Consider the following 25,267-nt stretch of genomic DNA (forward strand, 5'->3'; position numbering starts at 1 on the left):
TTAAAAAGGCAAATGATTGGATCATGATTGGTGATATTATATTTCTTGCATGTTTTTAGGCAACAGTTCTTCTGACCCTAATTGATAGTGTGTGTAGCTTTTGTTTCTTAAACAACAATGTAGGAAGACACATCATGGCCATATTCCAGGATGACAATGTCAAGATTCATCTGCTCAAACTGTGAAAGAATGGTTGAGAGGGAGCATGAAAGATCATTTTCACACATGTCCAGACCTTAAAATTCATTTAAAGATGTGCTGGAGGAGATTTTACAGAGTGCTGGACTGGACTAAAAATGTATGCATTTTTATTTTATTTTTTTGTCTGGGTAGTGTATAAAGGTAACTTACAACCAGTGATGCCAGTAACAAAGTAATACTAAGTATTGCTTTACTCTAATCGGACTTCTTTTTCCTAGTAATGAGTAATCTAACGCAGTAATCAGATTAAAGTAATTTATCCAAGTCACTGCGAGTTACTATTTTAGTCATTTTCCTTAATAAAAAAAAAAATCTATTTTTGCTTTCTTCTTGCGTTTTGGGGAGAGTTTTTTTCAGGAAATATTTTTTAATTTTAACTTAAAATGTAAGGAGACATTGTTGACGTTAAAAAATGTAAGTAAAAGTAAAAAAGTAAAAATTAGATTACTTTCTCAAAGTAACTGTGCCAACACTGCTTACGACTTATTTCACGCCATAACAAGCAACCAGTTCAAGCTCGTGTTGCTAAGAGTACAGTTTGGTGTCATTAGGATTTTAAATTGTTTTTGAAATAATTATCTTTCAATGTCTTAAATAACTGTGCTGCTTAGTATTTTTGTTATAAATAGAAATCTTTTGTAACATCATAAATGTCTTTGCTCTCACTTTTTCACTTTTTTCTCACAATTTAACGCATCCTTGCTGAATAAAAATCTTAGGGTTACATTTTGGTTAACAGAGCAAAGTGTTAAACATTACACCTCCTGAAAAACCTAAACAAATTCACAATTTAAAGGGATACTCCATATTAAACTATGTTATTCCCTTAAAGCAGCACTAGGTAACTTTTCAACCTTCATAATATATTTTTTATACAGCCTCATGGGGTCTGTATCGTTTTTAATCGTACTTTTAAACTTCGGGTTTCGGGTAGTAACCCGAGAACAAAAAGAACTACAAAATTCGACTGCTTTACGGCATATACGTCACTTCCACCAACACCCACACTTCCTTAAATTCGGACATGCGAGCCCAACTTTGTTCGTCGGATAATATAGTCATGTCCGAAGCAGCACAGACACTTAAGAAAGAAAAGGTTTTGTTGGAGGAAAGCAATAAGAGGAAACGAAAAAGTGATATGATTAAAGGCAGGACGAGGATCAACATGTGACCAGCGTTTGCTCGTCGGCGTGAGCTGAAGGAGGCGTGCCCGACCGATGCTGTCCTGCTTGTTACGGTGAGCTACCACTCAAACATTGAACTGAAGTATCATATAGATTCTGTAAAACGGTAACCAATAGACTACTATAATGACGCTGGCTTGTAAACGTGAGCATCGTGATTATTTGGCGTTTGAAAAAAATAAAACCCATGAAATTATATTCATATGACATGCTGAAACATGCCAGTGCCACTGACTGTAACGTTACCTGGGATGAAGACATTTCACACGCGACGCCAGAAGAACTCTGAACTCCTCTTGCAGTGTTCAGGGGAACTGTTAGTGCTGCACCGACCCGCGGGACACTTTTATGAAGTTCTTTGGCCCGCACCGCACCACTGTATATATTTTTACAACCCGCCGCGCACCCGCGACCATTAAATAGACATAAGGGGTCCGCGGGTTATGAGACGACCCACGCATCACTAGTTCAGGGCTATCAGGGTTGTCATGTCAACAAATGCACGCGCGATGGCATCCCCTGTTGTAGGATGACAGATCTTACGACAGTAGTTGAGGACATTATTTTTTCCAAACTGTAGGGGGACCCCGAGAGCAAAAGTAACCAAGTGGGGCTTTAACTAAGACGAGTTGATAAATACCTCTCTCATCTGAGTGCGTGTTTTTAATCGCTCTGACGCGCGGTGACATTCTGATAGCATTTAGCTTAGCCCACTAAGCCCAGTTCATTCACTATGGTACCAAACAGAGATCAAGTTAGAAGTCACCAAACACCTCCACGTTTTCTCTATTTAAATACAGTTACACGAATAGTTAAACGATCAAGTACGATGACATAAAATAAAACGTGGCGCTTTTCTAAACGGATTAAAAAGGAGAACTATAATGTATGGCGGTATAGCACTTCTGAGAGTACTTTGACTCGGTGCAGTAAAAAATCACGGTTGAAAAATCCTCCCTCACATCTCCCCCTCCCTCTCTCCTTTCTGTCAATAGTGGGCTAAGCTAAATGCTATCAGATCGTCACCGCGCGTCAGAGCGATAAAGTGTACGCACTGAGACGAGAGGTATGTATCAACTCGGCTTAGTTAAGGGAATAACATAGTTTAATATGAAAAAGCGGTGAAGTATCCCTTTAAAAGGTAAAAGCAAGCCGATCACTGAAAAAGAATAATGTTTATTTTACCGTAGAAGAGATGAAAAAACATTTGTGCCCATTTGATTTGAATATGAAACTATGACACCATGATCCAACACTGCAACCCTTTATACATCACTCCAGAAATATCCAGAATCTCCATAATATCACATTTTCCACTTATAAGATCAATTCACATCTTTTTCAAAATCTTAGCTATACAAGTTATAAACCATTAATTTGATGAAAGCTCTGATTTTTACCACCAATGAGCATGATAAAACCAAAATGGCAGCGGTTTAAACAGTTAAAGTGAGCAATTGCTATTCAATATTTACTGGTGTAAATATTGCTATGCTTGCTTGCTTTGTATTTTAATGCAAATTCAAGTACCGATGAAGTATTTTGTTGTCATTACCAACAAACCATGTTCCATGAACATCCAAGTCACCATCTTATGATTACAGGAATTCCAGCACAACGTGAATGAAGCATTAGTTGGACAAAGAAACAGGAAATTAACAAAACAACAGTTCACACTTTGTGACAGTGAAATCTCATGATTTGCAAAACTACGAATCACTGATGTCTACTGTGTTAGAGTCTGAAAATATATGGTGGGGAGACAGATGGTACTTGTTAGCCTGCTGGTGTTGTGTCGAAATCGACAGAGGGAGACTTTGAACAAGAATGGTCGGTGGTGGACCGATATCTAAACTGTCTTCAGGCATAGTGTCCTCTGAGTGCTTGGTCATGTCCTGAGATGAGGCGGCGCCTATGTTCAGTGGTTCCTTTGTGGCGGCAATCGTCGGATTCGCCTCCGTTACCACCGTAACCTCAGTCCCGCCCTCCTGGATGAGCTTGTGGAGGCTTTCCAGGTCCGAACAGGATGTGATGAAGGTGTGTGTGCCATCGGAAGCTGATGCAGAACAGGAGGCGATGAAGTTTTGAGTACTGGTCTGTGGGACGGTTTCACCTGGACTGATTTGAGTGAGTAAAACCGTCTGGTGCTCGAGGCCGCCTTCCGGTGCTAGCATGTTGACGTGCTGTATTACGGGGTTCAAAAGCACGTCGTGATCTTCCGGACCGAGCAGAACAGCTCCGGCCTTTGCAGCGGAAGCCTGAACAAAAGTCGCCTCCGGTCCTAAAGAGGGCGCCACAATGATCTTAAGATGCGTTGGGCCGTAGGAAGACGGCACATCGGTCGCAATAGGGGCAAATACTGCATTTTGTACGGGTTGTTGTGTAATAGTTTGTGACTCATAATTATGACTTTGTTGCATGTTACTGTTATGCTGCCTCTTGTGGCTGCGAAGAGAATCCTCCCTGACGAACGAAGCCTCGCACAAGTCGCAACGAAACGCCCGTGTTGCCTCCAGTCTCGCCCGGTAGCGTGAGCTAAGAGGTTTGGGTGGCTCCTCTCCAGTCCCGCCTTTACCCTGCCTGTCCGGTTTATCCGCATGACACTTTCTCCTGTGAATTAACAAATTACTGCGCTGCTTACTAGCAAACGGACAGTGCTCGCATTTAAAGGGCCGTTCGTCTGAGTGTACGCGCTCGTGGACTTTGAGAGCCCCCTTGCTGGAGCAGGAGTAACTGCACTCGCTGCACTGCAGAGGCTGGGCCGGCTGGTGCTGGCGGGAATGGTGTCGCAGGGCGGCTTTGGTGGAGCACTGGAAGTCGCACTTTGAGCAGCGGAAGGAGTCAGAGGCACTGTGCTTCAGCTGCACATGCGATTTTAAATTGGCCTTCATGGCACAGCGATACTCACAGAGTTCACACTTATAAGGCTTTTCGCCGGAGTGCACCCGACTGTGACGCTTCAGGTCGGAGTTGATCTTGAATTTGGCGTCGCACTGATTGCACTGGAACGGGGCGTCACCTGAGGAGGAAACAGCCAGGAATGTGAACTGAACACCAGGCTTGTGCACAATTCAGAATTTAATTGAGAATGACTCCTGAATTCCAGTTCAGTTCTTGAATTTGAATTGATGTCAAAAACAGGATCTAGAATCACAATTCGAATTTTAATTAAAGTAAGCAGAATTGAAATTCAATAAAAATATCAGGAAATTCATATACATGTCCATCTTGCCATAGCAGCTTCTTCTGCACCTGTTGAGGAATCTTTAGTGTCACAGGAAAGATCTTCAGACCAGAACGCTGCAGACTCGATGATAAAACATTTAAGGAGTGATTGAGAATTAGATGCATCAGTGTTGCTCAGTGAGTTTTGCTCTGGAATTAATGATAACTGCATTTATAATGACTTTATTTGATTTCTTTGAAATGAAAATATAATTGTAACAAAACTAATTAAACAACACTGAACATTATCTATATTTTAGAACAAAATGTATGCAGGGTTGAGGAGTGACACTGTAAAAAATGTATCATGGGTATTGTAATTTTTGCACTAAAAAATTAAGTTGATAGTGTGTATATTTTCTTAATAAAATTGTGGTTCAGTGTTGTACAGAAAATATTGAGAACATGTCAGTAATAAAACCAAGAGATACATTTTCCTAATTTTTTAATGAAATGTAAGCAATCTTGAGCCTTCAATCGAAGAACCAAATAAGATGATAAAAAATTAAGGAAAATAAGGTTACCTATTTATTTTAAGAGAAATAGCTCAATTATGCAGTTTTATTTAGCGACAACATTGCTAGTTCCCAGCTTGCTTTGCATATGGCTGGAAATGAAGAGTTAATAATGAAATGGTGTGTTTTTTTGAGTGAAGGGAAACATCTGTTAATGTTTAATGTTAGCTATGTTTGACATTTGAATGAGTTTCTGTTATGTTGAAGTGTTGACCATTACCATTGTGCAGAAGAGTAGAGCTTATGGTTAGGTTATGATGTGAATAACTGCAAGTATCATTATTATGATGCATGTTGCTTTGTTGATTGAACAATACCTTTGCTAATGCTAGTGCAATAACAAGTTTGTTTCTACTTGTGCTAGCAGCAAGCAGTCTATTAATTGAATAATATAACTCAAAGTCAAATATAAACAGGTCATTTCCATTTACTCTAATTTATACCCCTTTTTAAAACTTAAATTTAAAAAGCAAATTCCACTAATAATATTAAATTCATCATGTGCTAACTAAATAATATAGACATTTTACTTAATTTATTCAGGTAGATTCCACAAACCATAAAAACTACTTAAATATGTGTAATATTGTTACCATAATTTTTTAAGTAGGTAGTGTGTAATATTTTTTGCAGTGCAGTTATGTGTAATGAAATTATGTAATTAAATTATAAAATGAATGTAATTATATTTAGTTGTATTGCTGAGGTAAAATGTGTAATTCAATTAATTACTAATCATATTAAAAGTAACTTTGGAATGATAAAGTAATCCAAACCACATTTATAATGGGTAGCTTATACTCACCTAAAGGATTATTAGGAACACCTGTTAAATTTCTCTTTAATCCAATTATCTAATCAACCAAATCACATGGCAGTCGCTTCAAAGCATTTAGGGGTGTGGTCCTGGACAAGACAATCTCCTGAACTCCAAACTGAATGTCAGAATGGGAAAGAGCAATTTTAAGCATGGCATGGTTGTTGGTGCCAGACGGTAGAGTCAGAATTTGGCGTAAACAGAATGAGAGCATGGATCCATCATGCCTTGTTACCACTGTGTAGGCTGGTGGTGGTGGTGTAATGGTGTGGGGGATGTTTTCTTGGCACACTTTAGGCCCCTTAGTGCCAATTGGGCATCGTTTGAATGCCACGGCCTACCTGAGCATTGTTTCTGACCATGACCATCCCTTTATGACCACCATGTACCCATCCTCTGATGGCTACTTCCAGCAGAATAATGCACCATGTCACAAAGCTTGAATCATTTCAAATTCGTTTCTTGAACATGACAATGAGTTCACTGTACTAAAATGGCCCCCACAGTCACCAGATCTCAACCCAATAGAGCATCTTTGGGATGTGGTGGAACGGGAGCTTCGTGCCCTGGATGTGCATCCCACAAATCTCCATCAACTGCAAGATGCTATCCTATCAATATGGGCCAACATTTCTAAAGAATGCTTTCAGCACCTTGTTGAATCAATGCAACGTAGAATTAAGGCAGTTCTGAAGACGAAAGGGGGTCAAACACAGTATTAGTATGGTGTTCCTAATAATCCTTTAGGTGAGTGTATAACAGTAAGCAATTACATTTCTAAAGTAACCTTCCTAACACAATGTATGTGAGATTCAACACATTCTTTCTGTTGTGTGACTGTGGAATTTCTTTGATTTGTCATGAATTTAATTCCACTTCCTGTCATTCCAATTCCAATTCTGAAATTCTGAATTTTGCACAAGCCTGCTGAACACAAATAATAATTTACACTAACGGTTCTGCTGGATCACAAAAAAGAATTGCTATTTGTTACCAACATACTAATAGATCAAAATAAAAAGTGCCATATTTGTATTGTACAGGGCTGTTTTAAAAATGACATTTTTATTTTTGTCATTTTATAAAATTATTTTGGATTAAATAATTGATTGCGTGTGGTCACAAACAAGAAACAGGAACACGATTTTATCTTATTAATCTCCTGGCTTGGTTTCACATACAAGTGTAAATTCTCAAAAATCTGTAGTTCCTGGAAATACTCTGTGTGGCTGAAAACAGCAGAAACAACAACATCTAGAACACACATGGTTTGTGTGGTTCTTTTAAAGATTTTAGTTGATCTTTATTTGGTTATTTCTTTTTGTAGTTCTATAGGGGCTTTTCAACATTTTCATAGTTCATAGAAATAATGACGGAAGTACCTGCTTTTTGGCATGTTCTGATCAAAGGACCTGGGAACGATTTTAGTTCTATGAACGCCTTTTGGCGATTAGCTCTAACATCAGAGTAGGGTCTAACCCAGCACAATAGGGACTACCAGTGATGTAAGTGTACGCTGAACGCCAGTAACCGCCATTTTTAAAAAGCTGTGTACATACACAGATTTTAGTCTATATTAACTCCCCGACCTAACTCTATGAACATAGAGAACGGTGATAGATGAACCTCAACCTTTTATGCTAAGGAGAAAATCCAATGCAACTTTGAGGGGAACAAGAGAAACATGATTATGTATTTCAGCTCAGCAACACTGGACATCAACCACACGGCAAACATATTATACTGTCTACTTTCTTTGTATAACAGTTCTATCAAATATCGTATTAGACGGGTCTGTTAAACAGATCGTAAACAGTGTTGCCAACTCTTGTGAGATAAATAAGCAACCAAAGCTTAAAAACAAGCCCAAAACAAACCCAATATGAAATATTTATTACCATCAATATTATTTATCATCAATGAATGAGCCTACAGCATTTAAAACTGAATTCACTTGGAGTTTGAAAAGCAAAAACAGATGCTATTTTACAAAAATCATCAGATTGCAACAAAGCGGGAGAGCACTATCCGGTCAGCTGTGTGCGGAACATGTTTGGAGATGGAAAAGGAGAATAAGTGACATGAGGTCAGTTATGGTAACCCATAGTCGGAATTTTCCCTTTAAAATTAAACTAATTTAACCCATCCAAGTAAGACATATTAGGAGCAGACAGTAGTGAACACGCATACAGCAAACCATGAAAAAGCACTAGGGGAGCGCTGTAATAGCCACATACTTATAATAAATAAATTCAAACCATATCCTAGCGCTAGTATTGGTACGCTTGTTTAAAAAATATATACATACCTGTAGCCTGTAATGATAAAAACATTATAAAAATATTTGTAAAAGTAAATTAGGTGCCTCTCCTCCAACGTCTATCATAACCCACGTTTCCTCTCCGTCTCTGTAAATCTCTGTTGGTGTCATTGTTTGTGAAGGCTACATAGGCCCTACATGTATTTATGTTTACCAACTATTATTACGTGTATTTACAGCTTCACACGCCTGCACACTACTCCGTTGAACGTGATTTTAAGGAGGCGGGACTACAGCACTTGTTTTATTGGACTGATTGGCTATTTGCTGTGAGCACACAGTGTCAATCAATGTAGCCTACTAGAAAAAAATATGATCGTAACTCTATATATGATCGTAAACTAATAAAGACAGAGATTGTGAGGGCTGTGTGCTCAGGCTCTGCAGTCGTTCTCAGTGCTGTCAAAATAAAAGTCAAAATAACAAGCATGTCTTACGCTACTTCAGAGTTCCTACTAGCGGAGCGAATGCCACCAGGAAAATGGCCCCAGGGGAACATTTAGTTCTCGGGGAACCACCATAGTTCCTAGAACTACCTTGTGTGAAAGCCCCCTTAATTCTATTTGTACTTTTTTTTGTATAATATATTATATTATTTATATATATATATATATACATGGGCGTCGGAACCATTGTGTGTGGGTGGGACAAGACCCACCCACTTTTTAAGACCAATGATATTGGACCCACTAACTTTTATCGTCTCTAATTCAGCACGTCTGCTTACATTGACTACCCCTTAACCGAGAAACTTATTAAGAAACTTATTATTAAACACATGTTAAATGCTTTATTTCCCCTTTTATAATATTTGCTCTTTTTTTATTGAAAATAAATACCTTTCCGATTCGATATGTGATGGGGAAAGGGAATAGAGGGAGTGTGGCAAAAGGCAGATTCGAACCTATGCTCGCGATATGCGTCAACTTAATGCCATGTGTCTTACCCCTACTCTATAGCCACAGTAAATAATTCAGTGATTTCTGTAATTTTGTCTGGCCCAATCAATCGTTTAGTAAACGGCACTTTTTCTGTCTAGTTACGGAACATAAAAAACATGCAACTTGTTCATTATCGTTATCTGTGAAACTGTTGATTTCTATGGCAGTTAAATGAATATAGCCTTTTTATTAGACTATTGGTATTGACTGGTTTGAGGTCTTTTTTGGTATAGGAAAGGGATATGGCCTAAAACGCACTATAATGCAGGAAATCACATCTATGAAATCATTTTTATATTATATATATATATATATATATATATATATATATATATATATATATATATATATATATATATATATAAATGCATTAGATATACACTTTATCGTAAAAGGTTTGGTGTAGTTAAAATTTCTCTTAATTCTCATCAAGGCTGATTTTATTTTTATTAGATTAAAAATACAATAAAAAACGGTAATACTGTGAGTTATTACAGCTTAAAAAGTTATTATAACTTTTGTATTTTAATACATTTAAAAAATATATAATAATATTCCTGTGATCAAAGCAGAATTTTCAGCATCATTACTCCAGTCTTCAGTGTCACATGATCCTTCAGAAATCATTCTAATATGAGGATTTGCTGCTGAACAATGGTGAAAACAGTTGTGCTGCCTCATATTTTTGTGGAAAGTTCAAAAGAAGAGCATTTATCTGAAATATCAATCTTTTGCAACACTATAAATGAATCTACTTTCTCTTATGATCATTTTAATACATCCTTGCTGAATAAAAGTAATTTCTTTAAAAAGAAAACATCCTATTAACCCCAAACTTTAGTGTAACTGGACCTGTGTGTCCTCACCTGTGTGAGATCGGAGGTGAACGGTCAGCTGGCTGGAGTTGCGACTGGCGTAGGGGCATATCTGACACTTAAAGGGTCTCTCGTCATAGTGGATACGAAGATGCTTCTTCAGGCTACTGCTGTCGGCCGCCGCGTACGTACAGTACTTACACTTGTGTGGTTTCTCTCCTGTGTGCAAACGGCTGTGGAGATTCAGCTTATCGCGACGACTAAAGCGTTTATGACACAGTTCACACTCGAAAGGCCTCTCGCCTAAAGAAAGAAGACAGATCTCAGCACTTTAATATTCATTTGGCATCATTTGATAATGTCTGATAAGTGTAAGATAAAAATGACTTACCAGTATGTGTTAACATATGTCTCTCCATGTCTTTTTGGCCGTACTGAGTTTTGAATGTACAACCTAAGGGCACAAATGTAATCTTTTAAGCTCCATATAGTGCAGATTTGAATACTTTAAAGGGTTCTTAGCTCTGTTCTGTCAACACTGCATTGGCTCACTATTAAACAACTGGCCCCTCGACTGAACCAGGTTTTCCCAAAGGTTTTTATTCTATCCCCTGATTGGGTTTGGGGTCCATGCCACTGTCACCTCTGGCTTGCTTAGTCGGGGACACCTAATCTATAATATCATTGATTTGACTGCACTGACACTATTGAATGACAACCACAGCATGTGAGTGAAGCAGTGTGATGCTCCGCCAAATATTCCACTCAATGCCAGCGTGCTCCACTCAATTGCTCACATCCCTCGCGCTCACCGGTAAAATTGTGTTAGCTCAAATCCCGCTCTGACATTTTCTCTGTACTATACGTGTTGTAGCCATTAAAGGAAATCTTAATTTCTCATTTATGTTTAAATATTATAATGCTATTGTTTTAACTTAATCTATGTTGATTATGAAAAGTGAACAACATGAGTCAGCTATATTATATATTGAGAGACATGAAGTGGGTCAGAAATTATTTTGATCACTTTAACTTTTGTTCTGTAGACAGTCTTTCTTTAAAGTGAATTTAATTTTATATGAATTGAATCTTAATTATAATCACTATTTCATCCACGAATTGCCTGAATTTAAAAAATAAAAAGCAAATATAGCACACTATATAATCATGACGCGATCACTTACATTTTTCCTGAAAACAGCAGGGGAAAAAAGCCTACTCCAGGGGTTTTCAATAGATATATAAGAATACAATCATCCATGTGTGAGGGACCCCATCAAAAATTGTATAAGGAATCTGTCTTTTATAAACACTTAATACACATAAATTATGTTCAATCAAAAATTGTTGTTTTACTCACTGTAGTAATGTACTACAGCAGCCATATCACCCTGTAGCCCAAGACTGGTTTCCCACTGAAGCTAAGCAGGGCTGAGCCTGGTCAGTACCTGGATGGGAGACCAACTGGGAAAACCAGGTAGCTGCTGGTAGAGGTGTTAGTGAGGCCAGCAGGGGGTGCTCACCCTGTGGTCTGTGTGGGTCCTAACACCCCAGTATAGTGATGGGGACACTATAATGACAAAGAGCACCGTATTTCGGATGAGACGTTAAACCGAGGTCCTGACTCTCTGTGGTCATTAAAAATCCCATGATGTCCTTCGATAAAGAGTAGGGGTGTAACCCCGACTTCCTGGCCAAATTTGCCCACTGGCCTCTGTCCATCATGGCCTCCTAATCTTCCCCCTATCCTGATTGGCTTAATCACTCCGTCTCCTCTCCACCAATCAGCTGGTGTGTGGTGAGCGTTCTGGTGCAATATGGCTGCCGTCGCATCATCCAAGTGGACTGCACATTGGTGGTGGTTGAGGAGATTCCCCCTTCTATGTAAAGCGCTTTGAGTGCCTAGAAAAGCGCTATATAAATGTAATTAATTACTGTTATATGTATTATTTATTTTTGGTGAATTTATTTAATTTAAATAAAATTATTTATTTATGTATTTAATTATATTAATCAACATTTTTATTTTCTTTATTTTAATCTAAAGCTATTTAATAGATTAACTCAGTATTATTTCTTATTTAATTACATTTTCAATTTATTTAGATCTAATTTATTGTTTTACTGCTCTAGACTTGTCCACGGACCACTGTCACTTCCTTGCGGGCCCCCTGGGCGTCCCCGGACCCCTGTTTGAAAACCCATGGCCTACTCTGTGATGTTTGGTCATACAGATATTATTAATACATCATTCAAAACTATTATTGTTAATTAAATCTAATTTAAATTGAATGTAATTAAAGTGTCTACTTAAATTTTTTGTAAACTCACAATAACAGGAAAACTTGTAAAATAAAGAAAACAAACAGTATACGATTTCTGCCATCCCTTACCATTAACTAGTTTCAACACTACTAACTAAATCAACCAGATTTCCGCCCTTTATTCTGCTTGTGCCTTGAGTGATTGAGATAATTATGTAAATGAGGAATATATTGTGATTTGTTTTTCCTGGAATAAAACTTAAGACTACAATGGAGGCGTTTTAATGAGTTAAAGGTCCCATTCTTCATGTGTTTTCGAAGCTTTGATTATGTTTACAGTAAGCAATATAACATGAGTTCATGTTTCGCGTGTAAAAAAACACAGTATTTTTCACACAGTTTACTTATCTGTACAGCGCTGTTTTCTCTGTCCTAAAAACGGCCTGATGATTTCCTTGTTCTATGAAGTCCCTCCTTCAGAAATACGTAACGAGTTCTGATTGGGCCAGCGCTTCCCGTGTTGTGATTGGACAGCAGCTTAGCGCACTTTGCCCGGAAAGGTCCTGCCTCTTATCATAACGGGGAGATGCAAGCGCTGAATGCCGCTCTTCTCCACGTGGGAGAGCAACAAGACCACGCCCCCTATTTTGCGTGTTCTTGTGGGCGGAGGGTTAGTCAACAAACGGTTCTAGTGACGTCATTCCTGAAGGAAGTGCAGGGGTGTAGTCCAAACCGACCGTTCACTATAGGCTTTGAAAGGGAACTTATGTTAAATATCTCGCTTGGCATTGAGCTTTATAATTTTACAGGTATTATTTATGCTCTAACAGCAACATTTCACACTAACTAAAGTTTGAAAGATGGAATCGCGAAGAACGGGACCTTTAAAAACAGTGTACACTGATACAGAGAATAACTCAGTTTGGAGGGACTTTGTAACTTTGCAAACCTTTTTATGCTCAAACAGCAACAATACGCACTAAAGAAAGCTGAACATTTAAAGAAGCATTATAGGGTCTCTTCAAAATAAATATATGAAAATAAGAAATGCATTATTATTGCCGACACTTACCTGAGAATGTGCATATGTGTCTTTTTTGAGTTAGTGCAGGTTTCAGCTTTTTGGAGGGGGTTTTCTGGGCTTTGGTGAGGGTCATTTTGACTTTTGGTACACATGACCCTAAAAAACACTTTCATGATTAGTAAACAGTGCAGTCTACTATATACACATATAATTAGGACCTTCATTTAGGATCTAAAACTCACCACTGGGTCCACCGTTTCTGGCTGATATAGGAGTCGAGGTAATCTGGCAGCAGTTTTGCTTGTGTGCAAAAAAGAGTTCAACGCTGTTATACTGCTGTTTGCAGAAGCCGCAGATGTGGATGTCAGGGTCAGGACTCACTTCTACTAAGAGGTGGTTTACTCCTGTGAATTGAGTAAACAATAATTAAATATATAAAGAACATTGTAGTACCATACAGGGGTTGGTCAATGAAACTGAAACACTGGCAGAGCTTAGACAGATTCTTCCCACTGGTCGCTCTGGTGCAACTCATTTTCTCAGTTGGTCGCACCCTTGTTTTATATGAATCATAATGACCTTGCATGTTGATGAATCGTTCTATATGCTGGTTTTGCATTAATGCAAAGATTAAAAAGCTTGATATTTGCTAAATATTTTAATCAGAACACTGCTTCCAACAAGCATACATTTAAAAGAAAACATTACAAAAATGTACGACTACGACCGGAGCAGTAGCTTGGTTCGCCTTGCCACCAGTAAGTCAGACTTGTTCCCGGTGCATGTTGGACTCCGGCAGGGCTGCTCTTTGTCACTGTTCCATTCATAATTTTTATGGACAGAATTTCTAGGCGCAGCCAGGGGCCGCAGAGTGTCCGGTTTGGGGACCGCGCGATTTCGTCTCTGCTTTTTGCGGAGGCCATTGTCGTGTTGGCCTCAGGACCTTCAGTGCACACTGGGATGGTTTGCAGCCAAGTGTGAAGTGACTGGGATGAGAATCAGCACCTCCAAGTCCATGGTCATGGTTCTCAGTCAGAAAAGGGTCAGGTGGCTTTCCCACTTCAGGTTGGTGGAGAGTTCCAGCCTCAAGTGGAGTTCAAGTATCTTGGGGTCTTGATCAAGAGTGAGGGAAGGATGGAACGGGAGATTAACAGACGGATCGGTGTAGCTCTTGCAGTATTGCGGTCGATGTACCGTTCTGTCGTGGTGATGAAGGAGCTGAGCTGTAAAGGTGAAGCTCTCAATTTACTGGTTGATCTACGTTTCTACTCTCACCTGTGCTCATGAGTTGTGGGTCATGACCGAAAGGACAAGATCCCGGATACAGGCAGCCAAAATTAGCTTTTTCCGCAGTGTGGCTGGGTGCTCCCTTTGATAAAGAGTGAGGAACTTGTTCACTCGGGAGGAGCTCAGAGCAGAGCCGTTGCTCCTCCACATCCAGAGGAGCCAGCTGAGGTGGCTCGGACATCTGTTCCAGATGCCTCCTGGATGCCTTCCCAGAGAGCTGTTCCAGGCATGTCCCACTTGGGAGAAGACCCCAGGGAAGACCTGGGACACATTCCTGGCTGGCCTGGGAATGCCTCTGTATTCTCCCAGAAGTCTGGGTGTCTCTGCTTAGACTGTTTCCCCCAGGACCCGGGCCCGGATAAGCGGAAGAAGAAGGATGGATGGATGGATGGAGATTACAAAAATATCATCACACATAACATTTATAACAAAAGTATTATTGCCATGATGGGTGTTATTATTTTACTAGTATAAAGTAATATTTCTATGACGACGCATCATGCCTTTCATGTGACACACCGCAGCCACAATAGCGCTGAATGGAAGATGCATCCTTTTTATTTAGTCTTTTTTTATTTAAAATATTCACAAAATTGCTGGCTATGTCATCTTCTACCTGATATATAAAATATTGTAGTCAACACAACATAATTTGACGTTGGTGCATGTCTCGCTGGCTCATCTGTGACCAGGACAGCAACTCTTTGTGGTGTATTCAGGGTAATGCATTTCCTGTTTCGCAATGAAGGACGAACCAAATTCAAAAGGACAAACTTTGGACACAAGAGGAAGCTGTCTGAAAGAGATGTCCCGGAGTGTATCCAAAAAACAAAACCACAGCTGCCCAACACACTGCAGAATTAACCTTAACTCCTGTTTGTTGGTAATGAGCTCCACAGAGTCAGTATTCATGGTCGGACTGCTATAGCCAAACCTTTGATAACTCGTGCCAATGCCAAATGTCAGTTTCAATGGTGCCAATAGTGCAAATCTGGAGCTGTGGACAATGTGAAACATTTACTGTTCTCTGATGAGTCCACCTTCACTGTTTTTCCCACATCTGTGGGATAATGTGTGGAGAAGTCCCAAAGAGGCTGAACAACCAAACTGCCGGCTGCCTGGAGTGAATCATACAATCCCTCTCCAGCAGTGACTGTATGATTTTGTGATCCATCTTTTCACACTGAGGACAAATGAGGGACTCAAACACAGCTAATAAAAAAAAAGGTTCAAACATTCACTGAAGCTCCAGAAGGAAACGCTATGCATTAAGATCTGGGGGGGGGGGGGGGGGTGGAAACTTTTGAACAGGATGAAGATGTCCACATTTTTCTTATTTTGTTAAAATATCTTTTAGTACTGCCCTTCAGAAGCAAGAGAATATATTTTAAGATGTTTCCTGGACGACAAATCAAGTACAATTTACCTTGATCTTCAAATTCAAAAATTAATGCATCAGTTTTTCTTCTGGAGCATCAGTGAATGTTTGAACCTTTTTTAATAGTTGTGAACAAACATGGGAACCACCACAAAACACAAAAAATCCATGGATCATCCAGGTAACGACACACAGTATTATGAATCAATGTTTTCTCCCTTTTATATAGTACATCATCAATATATTATATGGTATCAAATGTTAACAATACCTGATTACCATAAGTATCATCACTCAAGTTTCTTTAACTTCAACTTTCATTGTTTGCAAAAAAAATTGGCCAACAACGTATGAACCATAAATTATTTTTATTATTAATATAAACTAAAGGACTATAATTATTTAATCAGTTTACTTAACAGTAATAATATTTTAATTATTTTTGTGATTATTTACCTGTATTGCACAGGGCTTTTAAAACAGATATGTTTTTTATTCAGGATTTTGTATATAAATGATATCGCTTTGTACCTTCTCCGTTGAATGTTGCCATCTGGATCGAGATGCCAGCTGAGATTCGATCTGTAAAGTATTTAATAACTTTAATTCGCGTTTGCTGATGTTTTTGTTCCGTGTCCTCTTCATTTCAAACGTTTTTTCAGCAGTGTTGATGCTTGGGTTTGCGACAGTGTGAACTGCTTAACGGTAAACAGTGAAAAGCGCGAAGCAGCGCCTCACAGCGAAGCATTGCGTCAGGACAGGAGGATTACCATATAGACAGTAAAAAATAGGTTGGCTCAGGCAGACAAGAGTCAGATAAGAAAGATAGATAACTGCTAATATTTTTCCTTTCCAGTTTTTAATCACATTATGTCTTTAGTATCTAAAAAACGATCCTGTAGTGCCAGGATTTTTGCTAGTGTTGAATAAAATAAGCACTGCTAACGTTACCAAGCAAAAAATGCCTTTCTTACTTAGTATTTTTTGTCTTGCTTACACTCTAAATATCAAAAAAATCTTACACCAAGATGCATTTACTGAAATCAGACAGCAGGGGAATTCTCATTTAGTACATGGAGAGTGTGTTGTTATTGACACACACACACACACACACACACACACACACACACACACACACACACACACACACACACACACACTTGAGCTTTTTTGGAGGCTTAGGGGGGTCATGTTTCAAACTATGTCTTATTCAAAGGGTAGAACACTTGCTTTTACAGTTATATGATATGCCAATCTATTTTATTTTTTATGCTCATGCATTAATGTGTGTGTGTGTGTGTGTATTCCTCATGAGAAAGTATGGAGATGAGTGGCCCTGTCACTTCACTTTAACCCAGCTGAGCTCGACAGCTGCACACAGCTGCTTAATGGCTGCAGGCTGTCAGAAGACATCTTAGCGCTCAGAGTTTTAATTGTTGCCCGTCTGGCAGGATTTTGACTGCAGTTACACGAGATGAACACACGGGGGCGTTCTTCGCCTAGAATGAGAACGAGCTGTACGAGACTACAGGTACGCTTGAGCAGCCTTTTCATATATATCTGCATTTATATTACTGTTATCAAATTGTATTTGTTATAATTGTTTAATAACAAATTATGTATCATAATAATTTATTTTCTTGTTTATTGTTTTAAAATACTTGCAAAGTTATTTATAATAAGTATTTAAGCCTACATTTATTAATATGCGATAAAACAATATATATTATATCGTATTTTAATATATATAATATATTTTTTCTTTTGGTACTAAATAATATATCTACATTTATATTATATTTATTATATTTTATGTATTATAATTATTTAATACAAATTGCTTCCTATCTATTGTTTTAAAATAACTGTAACATTAGTTTTATATATATATATATATATATATATATATATATATATATATATATATATATATATATATATATATATATATATATATATATATATATAAAATTATTATTATTATTATTATTAGCATCAACTTTCAGTATTATACATATCTTATCAGGCAAACAGCAAACATTTTATATATCAATAAAGTCCAGGGTGTCCAGGATGTTTAATGTACACAAGTTTATTAACAAAACAAAAAAACAAGGTGAATATATTATTCATTATTATTAGGGTGATCTGAGTCTCACAAAACAAAATCATTCAGATAGTATATGTGTATCCATCCCCGTTAGCAAAGGACATACTGACTAGCACATTTATTTCTCTGAGTTATATTCAATAAAATATTTACATATAATTCTTAGTCACCTCAGGCCATTCTGCTCAGGTTGTAGTGTGAAGGGTGTGAGTAATCCCACTCATCATTAATTTACGTGCCATTTTTATTTCCTTATGCCTGATTCAAAGCCACATCAGATCTGGATTTTCACATATTGTGAAACAGACTAAATGAAAGGCACTGTCTTGAATGTTCTGACATTATTAGTTGTAATATGTAAATAAAAAAATCTTGCCCATATTTACCAAATCAAACATCATTGTTGGTGATTATGCTGTCAGGTGCTCAGACGCTAACAAATGAGTTAAGGCATGGCGATCTGATCAAATCTTACTCACTCTAATGTCGTTTCAAATCTTTATGGATTTCTGTCATATATATATATATATATATATATATATATATATATATATATATATATATATATATATATATATATATATATATATATATATATATATATATATATATATATATATATATATAAATGTATTTAAAACACAACAATAATAATTAATAAAATATAGCTGCAAGCAGCCATTATCGGAGCCAAGCGCAAAGACAATAAGACATGCTTTATCAAACATGGGAGTGCTAGACCAGCTACAACAAAGAGCCATTAAAGACTTATTAAGATCATTTTAGCCAGAATAGCTGTAAAATTAAAAATAGTCAATAATAATGATTTAATAGTTTATCACTTTTGACCAATAGGTGGTGCTGTGACCAAATTGATTTAGTATGGTCAGAATGAGGTGACGTGCAAAGTTTGGTGTCAATATGCATCGCAGATACACAGCCCGTCATTTTGGCATCATGCCTCAAGTGGCGCGCTACACGAAAATGGTTTTGACTATCGAGACAAAATCCATAATGTGTTGTTGTCACAGCCTGACGATGATATGATTCGATTTTGGTGAAAATCGGACAGATGGTCAAGGATGAGTTCAAAAAAGGTTTCTAATGAAAAACAAAATGGCGGACGGGAAATTCGGCCAAATATCGCAAAATTGGTATCTATCTTTTAAAACTGACTCAAGAAATATTATGGCCAGATTTATTATAATAGAACAATTTAATCAAAATATATAAGCATTATTTGTAAATTTCGTAATAACTTTTGACCACAAGGTGGCGCTGTCTTAATGTTTGAGTACCTTCAGGCCATGGTGCCAATGGCACACATCGAATTTAAGTAATTATACACCAATGCATTCATAAAATATAGCATTTTATATCATAGTATACAGTATTGTCGTTCAATTATAGCGCCACCAAGATGCACAATCACACCAATTTTTTTTATTTGTCTTCAGGTTCAGCTTGTGTGTGTGTGTGTGTGTGTGTGTGTGTGTGTGTGTGTGTGTGTGTGTGTGTGTGTGTGTGTGTGTGTGTGTGTGTGTGTGTGTGTGTCAAATGTGGTGAAAGTATCTCATTTCGTTTTGGAGTTATAGACATTTATATGTATGAGACCATCAAAATTTTACTATGAATGACTGTTTAGATTTTTTGGCACTTCCTATCAAAATATTGACATTTGCTATGCCAATCAGTTAACCAACTTGGACTCTGTTTCTTACACTGGTTTTGTCTCGATTGGACAAATTATTTTTAAGATATTCACAAAATTTCAACTTCACAAAATTTTAAAATACCTCTTTTTAAGCGCTAAATCACTACATCGCACAAACCATAATGGTTTGGTAACATTGGACTCGGCAAGGATTCAGGAGTCTAAGGAGATTTCACTCCTATGAAACTAATTTCGACCACATCCATAGTTATAAACATTTGAATATTTAAGTTTACCACTAGGTGGTGCTGGTTCGAAATGTCTCAGGCTAATTCAGGGCATCATGCTGATTACCCATACCAAGTTTCATAATGATAGGCTAATGTGTTCATAAAATATAGCATTTTACCACAAAATTAAAAACGACCGATATGGAAAAATTGGATATCATTCGACTTAGCATGATGCCCCAAATCTAACGAGATCACATTTTAGATTTTTTAAAACCATCAGAAGTTATAAGCAAAAAAATGATGTTTTCATATCGCCGGGCCTGTAGGTGGCGCTGCACCGAAACGCTGCATGTTGCCTCAGGTCATGCTTGTGATGACATGTACCAAGTTTGGTCTGAATATGATAAAGAGTTGCGGAGATACAGTCTTATGTCTATTTTCACAAGCGCTACACACAATTCGCTTGCACGTTTTTCGACTTGAACTTTTTGTTAGCATGATCTGAAGATGATCAGCTTAAAATATATATATCTATATATATTTTAAATAGGTTTTCATAACGGCTTAAAATGACGAATTGAAATGAATTGTCTTGAGTCACGGAATCCGAGGAAAAATTATTTTGTTTCCAGCCCTCATGGTTCAAAAGTTATTAGCACAAACACGAGTGCAAATTTGGACAGTTGGTGGCACTAGAGGTATTGAGTTAGAGACTCCAAATTTTCTTATTTGGTGACATAGCAGAACTTTACTGCAAATGGTTCTCGGCTCCCATGGTGGAAAAATAATAAGAAGAAGAACGGCAATGATTTCAATTTGGTGTTTGGTTTCCTTAAAACTAAAAAAAAAAAAAAAATCATATAATATATATATTAAATATAGAGAGAGTGTTAAGCTAACATATTAATTGTAAGTTACATAATCAGATTACCTTTTTCAAGTAACTAGCAAAGTAGCATATTTTAAATTTTTGTCAAATTATACAAGTTACTTTTTCAAGTAAGTAAGTCAAGTACATTTTGTTCCCCCATATATTGACTGACAGCTCTCCTGTGAGAAATTGTAAGTACAGAGGCATTGTGTGCTCTGTGTGAACATGATGATTATTGTAGTTCTAGAGTAAATGTTAACATACATTGATGAAGGTGTGTAGTATGAATGTAATCCGGACATACTACATTCACCATGTTGTCATTATCATGTGACGTACCAGTGTCAGTTGCATTGCTTCACTGTCATTTATAAACCATCTCCCCGTGTAAATACTGTAAATTCATATATACTTGTTTTGTCACCTATTGCCTACTATTGTTTTTTTGCCTACTATATTGTCAGGGGCAGCCCATCACCTTCCCCCCTACATCCTATTCTTCTGCAATCCAGAATGGCAGCACAGCTGAAAGGTTTGTTTGAGCCCCTACTGTACAGGAGTGAATTTGCATTTCTTTCAGCCTGAGGCTTATTCATTTCACTTTTGGTGTCTAAGCACCTTAACAAATGCCAAAAAATATATATTTTTTGTTATTAAAATATTAAAGCTGCAGTCCGTAACTTTTTGCACTCTAGTGGTTAATAAACAGAACTGCACGCGCCTTGCGGAAGAACATTGCAGCCGGAGCTACTTCTCTCTGTTTATGTCTATGGCGGATCACGCAGGGACTGTGGTCCTCCGCAGCGGTACCTACTGGCCTGAAATAGTCCCGATATAAATACTTATTATAAGCGTACCATAATGATTCAGGGTAAGACAAAAACACGGTTTGGAAAATGGATTCATGTTGTACATTCTCATCATATAATTTTTGTAAATCTTGAACACAAAAAAAGTTACGGACAGCAGCTTTAAAAAAACAAACCAGCAAGCCCGGCACAGGTTACAAAAAGTAACACAAAAGTAATGTAACTCATTACATAAAAAGTAACTAAGTAATGCAATTAGTTACTTTTTAAGGAGTAAATCTAAAGAGAGAGAGGGAGGGAGGCATAGCATTATGACTAATATTGTGTTGGTCCCCCTTTTGCTGCCAAAACAGCCCTGACCTGTTGAGGCATGGACTCCACCAGACCCCTGAAGGTGTGCCAAAGTAACATCCACATGGATTGCAGGACCCAAGGCCTCCACCAGTTTGCCTTCTTCCCATTGTGCATCCTGGTGCCATGTGTTCCACAGGTAAGTGACGCGGACGAACCCAGCCATCCATGCGATGTAAAAGAATACGTGATTCATTAGACCAGGCCACTGCTTCTGATGCGCATGTGCCCACTGTTGGTGCTTTTGGCAGGCCAGCCTTTTCTCCCAGTGGGCATCAGTGAGCCTTGGCCGCCCATGACCCTGTCACGGTTCACCACTGTTCCTTCCTTGGACCATGTTTGATAGATACTTACCACTGCAGACCGGGAACACCCCACAAGAGCTGCAGTTTTGGAGATGCTCTGACGAAATTGTCTATAGTCATCACAATTTGGCCGGTTTCAGACTCGCTCAAATCTTTACGCTTACCTATTTTTCCTGCTTCTAACACATCAAATTTGTGGACAAAATGTTCACTTGCTGCCTAATATATCCCACTCACTAACATATGATGAAGAGATAATCAGTGTTATTCACTTCACCTGGTCGTAATGTTATGCCTGATTGTGTATATATAGTCTTTATAAAAATAATATTAATAAATGTTTAAATAATGTTTTAAACAATATTAATTACAAAAGCAAATCATTAAAATAAAGAATAATTAAAAAACAAATAAATTATAATGCTTATGAAAAAATATTATATTTTAATACAGATAATAATGCTAGACTATTCCATTATACAAAAGCATAGGGTTCCACTTATTTTAAGGTGACGTAGCTACATTGAACTTACTAAAATAAATGCTGAGTTATATTAATTAACTACATCTACATGTAGTTACGGTTTGGGTTAGGTTTAGGATTACTTGTAATTATGCATAATTTAGGGTTATTACTAATACATATTGTAACACGCTGCAACAGGCATTAAACGTACAGCAATGAGACGTGAATATAAAGCTCATCGTATAGTAGCTTTGGGATGACAAAAAAAGCTTTGCGGTGAGTAAATGATGACAGACGTATCATGTAAAGAATGACGATGGACTTGTTTAATCAGTTGCCAACTGAGGCATCCTGAAAACCTTAAGAACATATTTATTGTAAATCATTCTTGAGCAATGTCAGGCCACTTCTATTGCATGAATTAGCAAAATTACAAGAGAGTAGACGGTAATACTGATTTAATCAACATGCTTTAAATATTTCACCAGAACCGTGGAATTCCCCACGGGACCATTTTAATAATCTATTAAAGTTCATGTAATTCTCAGCCGCCATAATTTCTCAACATCCCATAAACAGATGTTATGCCATGTTTACATTGTTTGTCAAATGGCCCTGTTTCCTGGTTGTTTATGGAATATGGGGGCAGGGATGGAGCGTGTTTCAACATCTCCTCCAACGCCACGACAACAGATGAGGAAATTGAATGAAAACGTGAGTCAGCACAAAACTCTGGAAGATGAAAGGTAAGATGAACATGGAAACACCTGTAAGCTAAACGTTTCTGTCTGGGAATTAATAATCTGAAGAGCCACGCCAGGTTTCACTCAGCCTAAGGTTAGATCAACACCGTCTTGCAAAATAATATCAGCAAAACTGGGACGAACGGAAAGAGAAGGAGAAAAATGAAATGTGTACGGCGGGGTGATATGTTTATGACGTGAGGAGGAACAGGAAAAGACCTTCTGAAGGTCCATGATAAATTATACACACATGTAGAGTACGAGTCGTGTTCAACGGCTGCTATCTTTACATCAGATAAAACGGACGGAGCGGAGGCAGTGTCTGGAAAACATCACATCTCTGTCTACTTGATGGCACATAACACACACTTAAATGCAGACTGAACATGCTTCTATTGTTCATCATCATTTCTTTTTGCACTTTTAGAAGAAAAGAAAACTATTATTTATGAATCATGTCTTAAATTACAGACACCTCTGACTGTCCCCAAAGAAAGATTATATATATAGGTCCTTCTCAAAAAAAATAGCATATTGTGATAAAGTTAATTATTTTCCATAATGTAATAATAAAAATTAAACTTTCATATATTTTAGATTCATTGCACACCAACTGAAATATTTCAGGTCTTTTATTGTTTTAATACTGATGATTTTGGCTGAAAAGTTTCTCTAAACGAGCTATTAACCTACTCATCTGAATCAACTAATTAACTCTAAACACCTGCAAAAGATTCCTGAGGCTTTTAAAAACTCCCAGCCTGGTTCAGTACTCAAAACCGCAATCATGGGTAAGACTGCCGACCTGACTGCTGTCCAGAAGGCCATCATTGACACCCTCAAGCGAGAGGGTAAGACACAGAAAGAAATTTCTGAACCAATAGGCAGTTCCCAGAGTGCTGTATCAAGGCACCTCAGTGGGAATTCTGTGGGAAGGAAAAAGTTTGGCAAAAAACACTGCACAACGAGAAGAGGTGACCGGACCCTGAGGAAGATTGTGGAGAAGGACCGATTCCAGACCTTGGGGGACCTGTGGAAGCAGTGGACTGAGTCTGGAGTAGAAACATCCAGAGCCACCGTGCACAGGCATGTGCAGGAAATGAGCTACAGGTGTCACATTCCCCTGGTCGAGACACTTTTGGGCTACAGAGAAGCAGCACTGGACTGTTGCTCAGTGGTCCAAAGTACTTTTTCCAGATGAAAGCAAATTTTGCATGTCATTCGGAAATCAAGGTGCCAGAGTCTGGAGGAAGACTGGGGAGAAGGAAATGCCCAAATGCCTGAAGTCCAGTGTCAAGTACCCACAGTCAGTGATGGTCTGGGTGCCATGTCAGCTGCTGGTGTTGGTCCACTGTGTTTTATCAAGAGCAGGGTTAATGCAGCTAGCTATCAGGAGATTTTGGAGCACTTCATGCTTCCATCTGCTCAAAAGCTTTGTGGAGATGAAGATTTCGTTCAGCACGACCTCGCACCTGCTCACAGTGCCAAAACCACTGGTAAATGGTTTACTGACCATGGTATTACTGTGCTCAGTTGGCCTGCCAACTCTCCTGACCTGAACCCCATAGAGAATCTGTGGGATATTGTGAAGAGAAAGTTGAGAGACGCACGACCCAACACTCTGGATGAGCTTAAGGCTGCTATCGAAGCATCCTGGGCCTCCAGAACACCTCAGCAGTGCCACAGGCTGATCGCCTCCATGCCACGCCGCATTGAAGCAGTCGTTTCTGCAAAAGGAATCCTGACCAAGTATT

General features: G+C 38.1%; 1 protein-coding gene across 1 annotated transcript; it reads right to left on the reverse strand.

The window, feature by feature from the left end:
* Positions 1–2,545: 2,545 nt before the first annotated feature.
* On the reverse strand, positions 2,546–16,642 carry zfp64 (zinc finger protein 64 homolog (mouse)). The gene is made up of 6 exons (XM_067445637.1): positions 16,503–16,642; positions 13,549–13,710; positions 13,355–13,462; positions 10,410–10,472; positions 10,070–10,321; positions 2,546–4,404 (listed from the first exon to the last, which is right to left on the reverse strand). The coding sequence occupies exons 1-6, from the start codon at positions 16,522–16,524 to the stop codon at positions 3,095–3,097; spliced, it is 1,917 nt and encodes a 638-aa protein (XP_067301738.1). The 5' UTR covers positions 16,525–16,642; the 3' UTR covers positions 2,546–3,094.
* Between the last annotated feature and the right edge of the window lie 8,625 nt (positions 16,643–25,267).

This window comes from Pseudorasbora parva, chromosome 6 (assembly GCF_024679245.1).
Source record: "Pseudorasbora parva isolate DD20220531a chromosome 6, ASM2467924v1, whole genome shotgun sequence".
NCBI classification, from domain to species: Eukaryota; Metazoa; Chordata; class Actinopteri; order Cypriniformes; family Gobionidae; genus Pseudorasbora; species Pseudorasbora parva.

Bases quoted from the DNA above. Each gene is read 5' to 3' on its own strand.
- zfp64 (XM_067445637.1), bottom strand. From the start codon at position 16,524: ATGGCAACATTCAACGGAGAAG. The intron at 13,711-16,502 runs GTACAAAGCGAT...CTCAATTCACAG, and splicing joins GGCAACATTCAACGGAGAAG to GAGTAAACCACCTCTTAGTA. The intron at 4,405-10,069 runs GTGAGGACACAC...TTTCCTCCTCAG, and splicing joins TCACCTCCGATCTCACACAG to GTGACGCCCCGTTCCAGTGC.